At 40.6% G+C, this 11263-nt stretch overlaps 2 protein-coding genes across 2 annotated transcripts; one reads left to right on the forward strand and one right to left on the reverse strand.

The window, feature by feature from the left end:
• The first annotated feature begins 1932 nt into the window (after window positions 1-1932).
• LOC148195353 (uncharacterized) lies at window positions 1933-2760 on the forward strand. The gene has a single exon (XM_088095168.1). It carries the CDS (start codon window positions 1933-1935, stop codon window positions 2758-2760), a length of 828 nt encoding a protein of 275 aa, XP_087951294.1.
• A 3887-nt stretch (window positions 2761-6647) lies between these two features.
• LOC124839619 (uncharacterized) lies at window positions 6648-9701 on the reverse strand. Its single transcript, XM_047315502.2, has 2 exons — window positions 7742-9701; window positions 6648-7560 (listed from the first exon to the last, which is right to left on the reverse strand). The coding sequence occupies exons 1-2, from the start codon at window positions 8553-8555 to the stop codon at window positions 7547-7549; spliced, it is 828 nt and encodes a 275-aa protein (XP_047171458.1). The 5' UTR covers window positions 8556-9701; the 3' UTR covers window positions 6648-7546.
• Between the last annotated feature and the right edge of the window lie 1562 nt (window positions 9702-11263).

Genomic DNA, 11263 nt, shown 5'->3' on the forward strand with positions numbered 1-11263 from the left:
TGCGTTTTCCTTGTGTTGTCTATTGTCTATGTACGTTCGTCCTGTCCTTGCAATGATCATCCGTGTGGATGTGAGCAGAAGGCGAGGCCACACTGGAAGACGTCATCGAAGAAGAGAACCTGGTTGAAGTAGAAGTCAAGGCCGAGCCTTAGACCGCTCGTTCACTTTTTAGCTTAATTGTTAGTTTTTTTATGACGTTTGGTTGTTTAATTTTGTAAAGCCGTTCGTTCTAGACATTCACTGTTTCCGCTTCGTACATGTTAATTCTGTATATAAGCCGTTCGGCTTTTGAACCTCGTTATTAATGTAAAGAACTGCATTGTTTTACTGTTAATTGTAATTAATTCTGAGTTATGGTAATTACTGTATTTTGGGATGTTACATTAGTGGTATCAGAGCAGTTTTGTTCTTTAAGGACACTGTAGGTTATGATTACACTGTGTTTTTGCTGTGTGCTTATCGTGTGTTTAATGAGTTATTGTTTTTAACTCTTGAACATAACTAACGTTCGTTTTTCTCTGGTCCAGAGAACTAATGGCGCCTAGACTCCCTCCTCCACCACAACCAAACGACCCTGATGCACCCAACAACGCTAGGTTGTTGGAGACAGTTATTGAAAGACTCCAACAACAAAATACCACCCTAATGGAGCATAACGCAGCTGCTCTACGTAGTCTAGAGGCCGCACGCGAAAACTCTGAGACTACTCAAAGGCAGTTGATGGAGATCATTGCTGCCACCAGAGGTACGCCTGGAGCTTCCTCTTCAAATGCTAACCGTCCAACCGAGTGGAGTTTGGAGAGCTTTTTGCAACACCATCCGGCCAAGTTTAGTGGGAAGTGCCTCCCGGATGAGAATCAACAGTGCAATGAAAATAAAAATTGAGAAACAATTGAATAAAGTTTTGAAACCGTAAATTGAAAACTGACAGAATGGAAATTGCACTTAACATGAATTAAAATTCAATACATTGAAACTAGAAAATTGAAACACATTGTATAGTATAAAATATTAACCGAGTGGTTACAAACAACCAACCGGATGTTCAGGTAATCTGTTTATATCTTATTCTGTTTATATTTTATTGGGCTTATATCAGCTTAGGATCCATGAGGTAAATTATTAATACAAAGCCAGGGCCAAAAGCCAGGTACGTTCCACTTACTCTACATGACTCTCAAATACTCAATAGTGATAACCATTCACTAAATATTCAACCAAGAGCCGAGGCTCTTCAAATCACACGCCTAACTTGGGCGTCGGAGTACCTTTTGCAGGTACATCCCCCTCGTCAAGAGCGAGACCGATCGGTTTGCGCCAACACCGACCGGCCAACAGGAGGAGTTTGGAAGCGAGCGAGCGGCCCAGACGCGTCAGCAGGTTAGTCTCTCGGTCCCTAAAAGTATCCACCGAAACATTTTGGCGCCCACCGTGGGGCCGAGCGGCAAACCCAAATGGTGACCACGAGGAGCATGGAGGAAGAACAACACACCAGAGATTTGATAGCGCAGATGCAGGCGCAAATACAGGCATAGGCCAGAACCATACAAACACAAACACACGCACAACAAGAGATGCAGCGAAGGCACACAGAAGAAATTGCAATGTTGAGAGCAGAGCGAGGTCGTGCCGAACGATCAGCTCAACACTCGGAGTCCATAGCCGATCGGGGTAACAATGATAACGCTGGAAGTCGTAATCAGCAGCCATCTCGGCATACTGACCCGAACGATCGGGGAAGAAGGGAATCATCCCCCTTACGAACCGATCGGCCCTCCAATCTGCTCCCTTTCACTGCGATCATCATGCAAACTCCAATGCCAGAGAAGAACCCTCCTGTATTGGATAAGTATGATGGCTCGACAGATCCCGACAATCATCTCAGGATTTTACACCAATGTAATGGTGTTCTACACGGACAGTGATCCGGTTATGTGCAGAGTCTTCTCCTTATCACTCAAGGATGAAGCATTAGAGTGGTATAACACTCTTCCCCCAAACACAGTGGATTGCTTCGCCACTGTGGAAAACCTTTTTAAAAGGCAATACGCCTCCAATCGTAATCAGGAGGTAACGCCAGCGGAATTGGTAAATACTAAACAGGAAAAGGGAGAAACTTTGAAGGCCTTTATGAAAAGGTATATGGAAACTGCACGACGAGTCAAAGAGGTAAGTCAATCTTTTATCATCACCAATTTGCCTTCCTGTCTAAAACCAGGATACTTTGCTGAGAAATTGTATGCACGACCGCCAAAAACAATGGAGGAGCTCCAAGAACGGATAGCCGAATTCATCCGCATGGAGGACATGCGAATTTCACAACGAAAGCGACAACAAGAAACTGAGGCAAGTGGAGGGAGAAAGGACGGTAAACGACCGTTCGGCAATAATGGTAAAAGCGGGGAGCTTTCCCGAACATTTAAATTTAATCACTATACACCCCTCAACACACCTAGGGCAAAAGTTCTTGAAGAAGCTCTAAACGCTGAACTTCTCACACTCCAAACGAAGCCATCTCCAAGATACGCAGATGAAAGGAAGAGTTGTCATTTCCATCAGAATCGGGGGCATACCACAGAAGAATGCATTACGCTGAAAAACGAAATAGAACGTCTCATTCGGGCAGGACACCTCCGTAATTACATACAAGAAGCAAGAAGAAGTCCTGAACGAGCGTATCGGAAGAACGAACGCAGGCGAGACTATAGTCGCAGTCCTGCTCGTCATCGTGAACGATCGGTTCGCGGAGTTATAAACTGAAGATAGCAATCCAAATATCTATTTAATGTCATCTTTAAATTTTTGATTTAGACTTTTGTTATTAAACTTTCGTTGTGCAATGAATAAAACCGAGCAATTCACGCTCGATCATTGGTTACCAATTTCGATCAAGAATTTCAGCCAACAGAGGTAAAACCCTCTCAAAGCCGAACGGTAAAGCCCGTTCCCTAGGAAGCACTCCTAGGTCGAAGACCGAGCGGTAAATCCCCCTCGGGAGAGAGGTAAAGCCCTCTCAACGACGAACGGTAAATCCCGTTCACTAGGAAACACTCCTAGCTCAAAGCAGAGGTAAAACCCTCTCAAAGCCGAACGGTAAAGCCCGTTCCCTAGGAAGCACTCCTAGGTAGAAGACCGAGCGGTAAATCCCCCTCGGGAGAGAGGTAAAGCCCTCTCAACGACGAACGGTAAATCCCGTTCACTAGGAAACACTCCTAGCTCGAAGACCGAGCGGTAAATCCCCCTCGGGACAGAGGTAAAACCCTCTCAAAGCCGAACGGTAAAGCCCGTTCCCTAGGAAGTACTCCTAGGTCGAAGACCGAGAGGTAAATTCCTCTCGGTTCCTGTTGAAGGACGAGCGGTAAATCCCGCTCGGGTAATGTCGAAGGTCGAGAGGTAAAACCCTCTCGATAAATGTCGAAGACCGAGAGGTAAATTCCTCTCGGTTCCTGTTGAAGGACGAGCGGTAAATCCCGCTCGGGTAATGTCGAAGGTCGAGAGGTAAAACCCTCTCGATAAATGTCGAAGACCGAGAGGTAAATTCCTCTCGGTTCCTATTGAAGGATGAGCGGTAAATTCCGCTCGGTTAATGTCGAAGGCCGAGAGGTAAAGCCCTCTCGGTTAACGTAGAAGACCGAGAGGTAAATTCCTCTCGGTTCCTGTTGAAGGCCGAGCGGTCAATCCCGCTCAGTTAATGTCGAAGGTCGAGAGGTAAAACCCTCTCGACAAATGTCGAAGACCGAGAGGTAAATTCCTCTCGGTTCCTATTGAAGGACGAGCGGTAAATCCCGCTCGGTTAATGTCGAAAGTCGAGAGGTAAAACCCTCTCGACAAATGTCGAAGACCGAGAAGTAAATTCCTCTCGGTTCCTGTTGAAGGCCGAGCGGTCAATCCCGCTCAGTTAATGTCGAAGGTCGAGAGGTAAAACCCTCTCGACATATGTCGAAGACCACGAGGAACGTTCCTCTCGGTTCCTGTTGAAGGACGAGCGGTAAAACCCGCTCGGTTAATGTCGAAGGTCGAGAGGTAAATTCCTCTCGATTAAGGTTGAAGACCGAGAGGTAAATTCCTCTCGGTTCCTGTTGAAGGCCGAGCGGTAAATCCCGCTCAGTTAATGTCGAAGGTCGAGAGGTAAAACCCTCTCGACAAATGTCGAAGACCGAGAGGTAAATTCCTCTCGGTTCCTATTGAAGGACGAGCGGTAAATCCCGCTCGGTTAATGTCGAAAGTCGAGAGGTAAAACCCTCTCGACAAATGTCGAAGACCGAGAAGTAAATTCCTCTCGGTTCCTGTTGAAGGCCGAGCGGTCAATCCCGCTCAGTTAATGTCGAAGGTCGAGAGGTAAAACCCTCTCGACATATGTCGAAGACCACGAGGAACATTCATCTCGGTTCCTGTTGAAGGACGAGCGGTAAAACCCGCTCGGTTAATGTCGAAGGTCGAGAGGTAAATTCCTCTTGATTAAGGTTGAAGACCGAGAGGTAAATTCCTCTCGGTTCCTGTTGAAGGACGAGCGGTAAATTTCGCTCGGTTAATGTCAAAGGTCGAGAGGTAAAGCGCTCTCGGTTAATGTAGAAGACCGAGCGGTAAATTCCTCTCGGTTCCTGTTGAAGGACGAGCGGTAAATCCCTCTCGGTTATTGTTGAAGGTCGAGCGGTAAAACGCTTTCAGTTCCGCCAACGCAGCCTCCCTCAAACACATCAGTCCTATAGTTAACCACGGCTAAAGCCAACCGCTTAACTCGGACTTGGGGGGCATAATGTATAGTATAAAATATTAACCGAGTGGTTACAAACAACCAACCGGATGTTCAGGTAATCTGTTTATATCTTATTCTGTTTATATTTTATTGGGCTTATATCAGCTTAGGATACATGAGGTAAATTATTAATACAAAGCCAGGGCCAAAAGCCAGGTACGTTCCACTTACTCTACATGACTCTCAAATACTCAATAGTGATAACCATTCACTAAATATTCAACCAAGAGCCGAGGCTCTTCAAATCACACGCCTAACTTGGGCGTCGGAGTACCTTTTGCAGGTACATCCCCCTCGTCAAGAGCGAGACCGATCGGTTTGCGCCAACACCGATCGGCCAACAGGAGGAGTTTGGAAGCGAGCGAGCGGCCCAGACGCGTCAGCAGGTTAGTCTCTCGGTCCCTAAAAGTATCCACCGAAACACACATAAAACCCAAACCTCCCAAACAGGGGAGGAGGAAAAATAAACACTCAAAATCAAAACGTCCGTGGTTGCTCTTCCTAAAACTCACTATAATAATAACAATTCTATTTTATGAAGCCAAAAACCGGTGCTGCACCTAGTATCAATTTACGTTTCTCTTTAAATTAATAACAAAACAAAGTTAAAAGATGTAAAAGGGGCTGCTACATGGACATAACAACAACACGGTATTTCATAAGAGAAAGGCAAGCATAACAAAGCATTTGGAAAATGAAAACAAATAGGACCCTACCACTTTATTCAAAGCAAAATAAATTTGTAGTTGCTGAATTCAGATTCACACCATGCAAACAACTAGTTGGCCATTATCAAATGAATACAAAGATGCCAACAAAACCGTGGGCCACTTTCACCTCTGCAAACTCTTCACACGGCTTTACTCCAAGCCTTTCTCCAAAATTGTAAAATGGTCCAAAATGAAAAGCCTTTTTCTTCTTCTTCACGTGAAAACAAGCACTCCTCACGGCTCCACCACCTTGCTTTCCATCTAAAATCAATCAATTCTTCTTATAATAATAAGAATAATAATCTAACAAACCAAACTAGGTGCTGCATGATGGATTCACGTTTCTCTTCATTTTAAACAAAACAAAAACAAAATGGAAAGGTGCAAGGAAGCTGCTGTATGCACACAAAGTCACGGCATTATCTAAAACAAAGGTAAGGATAACAAAGCATGTTGATTGGAAAATAAAAACAAGTAGGTCCACAACACTTTCTTAAGCCAAAATGAAATGAGTATTTGCTGAATTCAGAACCTCATCACCGTGCACACAAACAAAATAAAGTGAAAGCATGATATATTACTACTACATGGACCAATTTTTCCGAGAAAGTCATGTGTTGGTGGACCAAGGCTGCATCTCTTCAAGCTACTTCTTTAAAGAAAGAATTCACACAAATTTTTGCTGTGTTAACCGAGAACTCCTCCTCCACATTCATCCACTTCTTCACTTACTTTCTCCAAGCTAATTGACTAATATTCTCACCCTTGCTGCTGCAACAAATCAACGCCCAAATTCAAGATGCTAGCCGTCCACTTTTGCTGCCTTCATTCCAGCTGCACTCTCCTTCCCTCCTTCAAATATGTTCGATTCTCATCAAGGATTACTTCTCCTCTTTGTAACAAATCCTTCTCTTCCTCTCTACGTGAGCTTATCTTTGGCAAACAAATAAGCGTGTGTAGTTTACTCTTCAATCCAGCAGAAATTAATCAACATCCACAAGGTTGCACTTGGTTCATTTCTTCTCTAAACCGTGAGCTCCTTCCTCCAAATCAACAATTTTATTTTTGTGTTTTTCTTTAAATGGCAGTTTCATAATTGAAAGGTGAATCAACTCTACACATGCTACTATGCTTCTAAAATGAAGTGAATGAACGTGTTCCAGTGGTTCAACACAAGATCATGTACCTCTTTTCAGAAGTTACCGAATGCTAGAAAAGATTGTATAAATGTGCAGAAAACCAAATGGAAGATGCAATTAGAATTCAACAAAAGGAATAAATACAAGCTATTTATTCATCATGAAAACAAAACGATGTTCAGTCTTCTCAAAGAGAAACATTCAAAGTAAAAAGAAATAAACAAGTGTTGACTGGTTTGGCTGTGTGCCTCCTTCAGTATGTAACTCCAATGTATTCAACAATCAACACAGAAGCTTCCTTCCTTCTCAATCCATGCTGGTAGTCATGCTCTGTACGTTCTCTCTGGAAAAATTCTCTATGTTTTTTCTATCCGATGCCACCAGAAAATGAGAAAATGTCAATTGGCTATGTCAGATACTTCTTCACTTTCTTCAATCCATTCTCTGTAGCTAGGCTTTCACGTGAACAAACAATGGCCAAGGTGGTATGTCCGTCGTGACTTTCAAGTGTGGCCCCTTCCATTATTTCAAACCGTGTGGTAGATGCTTACCAAATTGAGTTGGCCGAGTTTTTCTTCCAGCATGTATCTCTTGGAAATTTGATAAAAGCAAAAACTAGCAATTGTAGAGAATTGACACGTACCAAAAGCTATGAGGGGACCATCTCAACAAAATTTGCTTGTCCCTACGTGATATGCTTCCAAGTAGGCCATTACCCTTTCCATGTGGCCATTTTCCTTTCCTTGTTAATTGTTGGATGGCAAACACGTAGCATTGAAGCTCATTTTTCCAAAACCAAAGAAACATTCTCCATGGCCGTATGCTTCACTTCTCAAAGGAAGAAGGTTCCCTTAGTGTGGCTGGTTGGTATAGCCGTGTGGTGTAATAATGCCAATTGAAATTTTGCTTAAATAACACTTCTTCCAATTGTCCTAAAATATTTACAGCATTTTCCCTGCACTCAATAATGTAAATAATTATTCTCAGATAATTCAAATTAAGTAAAATAAGAATTTCTGATCAAATTAATCACAATCAGTACAAACGAGAAAATACTGAACAATTAAGTACAATCCCCTGATTAATTTAGTACAGTAAACTAAGTGAAGTGAAGAAAATATTGACTCATCACTTACCAAACTCCAAGTCATCAGCTGCATCCTCAAGGCTATCATTTAAATCAAGGTCAGTGCAAGGATAGTGAACATCAGGTATGTCAATGTGCTCTACAGGGAATAATGAATCCACAACATGAGTGTGCACATGTGTATTAATATCAGAATCCAGAACAGGCTTAAATGGTTCAAGTTTTACCAATTCAAAAGCATTAAAATTTACTTGAACCTCAGATACATGAGTAGGGATTTCAAGTTTACAGTAAACCTGCTCAGGTTTTTCCTTTACTACCTCACTTGGATTTTGACCCGCTAGCTTGCAGAGCAACTTCCTTGCTTCTGTTGGGGTTATATCCATCAAACATCCACCAGCAGCTGCATCCACAAGTATCCTTTCACTGTCCAGGAGTCCTTCATAAAAATAAATCAAGAGCAAATGCTCTGGAATTTGGTGGTTTGGACAAGTTGTGCAGAGCCTGTTAAACCTCTCCCAATAATATGCCAGGCTTTCTTCTTGAAACTGCTCAATGGCAGTGATCTTCGTCCTAATGCTGGTCACCTTTGCTGCTGGAAAGAACTTGTCGAAGAATTTTTGTTGTGTTTCCTGCCAACTATTAAGAGGATACTGGTATATGAACCAGTCTCTTGCTTCATCTTGAAGGGACATGGGAAACATTTTTATCAACACTGTCTCCTTTGAAACACCAGCAGGCCTCATAGATAAACACACCAAACAAAACTCCTTGAGGTGCCTGTATGGATCTTCATGTGTCAACCCACGGAATTTGGGAAGACTCTTGACTAACTCATACATCCAGTCTTGAGAATCTGTCATCTCCTCTAGTCTAGTTCAAAACCTCTCTCAAACCTGGACTTTCACTTCAAGCAAAGATTAAAAAAAAATACGAAAGCATAACATGGAGTAAAACTAACAATTACAGTTTTTTTTTTCTTTTTAAAATTTCAGAAACAACAGCTAAATACAAAACACAACACACATTTTTTTTTTAAAATTAACAGACAAAACACATACGACATGCATTCAAAAACAGAACAAAACATCACAACACAATACAAAACATTAACAAAACAAAAGACCTAAAACACATATCACATGTACACAAAAACTCACATAACAGAAAACAACAAAAGACCCAAAACCAAACCTTTGGTCCCCGACAACGGCGCCATTTTTGATAAAGCTGTCGCGGCCCATCAAAATTGAGTACAGATAAAATTATGCAGTATAGTCTAACTAGGAAGTGACTCCTAGGTCGTCTCTCAAGGACCAATTTATGGTTCAGTCTTAGATTTAACACGAAGTGGGGGGGTTTGTTTTTGTGATTTTGTTTGGTTGCAATTAAAACTTAAATAAAACTGGAAATTAAAAATGGTGAAGTAAAATTCAAAACGGTAAAAACTCTAAAGGGTAAAAGACAGTTCAAATAAAATAAACGCGGGAAAATTAAACGTACAGAAAACTTAAACATTGACACAAAAGTAAAAACATCAATAAAAACAAAACCGTAAAAATTAAAATTGTAAAAATGAAATTAAAACAGTAAAACGAAATTAAAACAGTAAAAATTAAATTGCTACAGTAAAAACGAAATTACAGCAAGGTAAAACAGTAAATTAAATCTGGACAGAAAACTGAAAATACAGAAAAACGAAAATACAGAAAAATACGAAATACAGAAAACAGTAAATACAGAAAATAGTAAAAACAGAAAATAAATTATACCAGCACATAATTACAGCAAAGACAGTAAATCTGGAACAAAAAATGAAATACAGAAAACAAAATACAAAAAAACGAAAATACAGTAAATAGTAAATACAGAAATTGGTAAAAACAGTAAAACAGTAAAAACAGTAAAACATTAAAAACAAAATATGAAATTACAGCAGTAAACAGTAACAGTAAAAGCATTGAATACAGAATTTCAAAATCAGTAAAACAATAACAGCAAAATACAGAAAACAAAAATACAGAAAACAGTAAATACAGAAAAAAAATTTAGAAAACAGTAAAAACAAATTCAAAATTACTGCAGTAAAATACAGAGAACAGAATTAATCAACATGCAAAAGATAAACAGCAGCAGAAATTAAATTGCATAAAAATGTAATACAAAAATTAAAATACAGCAGAAATTAAATTACAGCAGTAAAACAGAAACAGTAAAACATAATTTAAATTTCATAAACAGTAAATTAAATCAAACTTTAAATTGAAATTAAATTGCTCAAGAATTTATTACAGCAAAGAAAATGAAAATTGGAACCTAATGTGCACACTGTTCAACCGTAGCCTGCCATCTCTGTACTGTGATTTTCATCTGCTATTCCAGCCCTCTACTGTCCGTGAGCTTGCTGTCCAGCAGCTGTATTCTCTCCTCTGCTGGAAAATGTCCAGCTTATTCCCCCCTCTAAAATCTACTCTCTGGAACGTCACACACTCCCCTGCTGTCTGGAACTCTTTCACGGCACACCCCCCTCTCAATTCTTCAATCCATCACCCCTTTTATTTTCTCTAGGAAACATGCCACACGTGAGTGAGGGGGGTCCTTGCTCTCCATTCCCATGTCACCATGCATAAAAATAAAAAGAAGAAAACATAGTGCTTGACCCACTTCCTTACATGAAGTCTTGTCCTCTTTTGAATTTCTTATCACCAAGTGCTCTTGGACGTAACACACATTGATTTAAGCACCACTTCTTCATTCCAAATTACCGTGCATCTCTCCTTCCTGCTGGTGTGGGCCGTGTGTTCCTTTTTTTATTTTAGCAATCAATATATCCTCAACTAAGTGTCGTGCTGCATTCTCTTGCCCTTGCAATTCTCTTTCCAAAATGTGCCAAAAGGGGCCTTCCATCATTTTGTTGTTTGCTGAATTTTCTATGCTTTTTCACGTGTTGTCCTGCTGCACTTTCTTCCCATTCTCTTTTATCAATTAAAGCAACTTCCAATTATTGAATATGGAATGAAATGCACCCTTATTCTTGGATAAAAACTTTGGATGAAAGCCGTGGCATTATCCTTTCTTTCTTTCCAAAATCAAAATTCAAGAGCTTCCAATGAATTGCTTCAAATTAGTTCCTAAATTTTATCAAACAATTTCCCCATAATTAATAATGCAAATAATTAGTCTCAAATAATTCAAATTAATTAAAATAAGAATTATTGGTCAATTTAAGCACAATTAGTAAAAACGGGGAAATACTAGATAATTAAGCACAATTCCCTGATTAATTCTAGCACAATAAACTAAGTGAGGTGAATAAAATATTGACTCATCAGCGAGTCGATCAACTTGACTCTAATCAGATGCTGAATGCGGTACTCCAAACGTTGCAACAGCAGAATGCTGCGTTGGTTCAACAGAATACCTTTGCATTACAAAATCTTGAAGCCGCAAGGATATCGGCAGAGAACGCAAGAGTGTCTTCCGAGAACACTCAGAGGGAGTTCATGGAAATGATGACTAATGCTAGGACTCCTCCAAGTGTTTCTTCCGTTGTTATTCCTGCGCAAGAGTG

The sequence above is a fragment of the Vigna umbellata genome, chromosome 7, assembly GCF_029865625.1.
Source record: "Vigna umbellata cultivar VRB3 chromosome 7, Vumbellata_1.0, whole genome shotgun sequence".
In the NCBI taxonomy this organism is placed as follows: domain Eukaryota; kingdom Viridiplantae; phylum Streptophyta; class Magnoliopsida; order Fabales; family Fabaceae; genus Vigna; species Vigna umbellata.

Excerpts from the sequence above, each read along its gene's own strand:
- LOC124839619 (XM_047315502.2), bottom strand. The coding sequence starts at position 8,555 with ATGACAGATTCTCAAGACTGGATGTATGAGTTAGTCAAGAGTCTTCCC.
- LOC148195353 (XM_088095168.1), top strand. The coding sequence starts at position 1,933 with ATGTGCAGAGTCTTCTCCTTATCACTCAAGGATGAAGCATTAGAGTGG.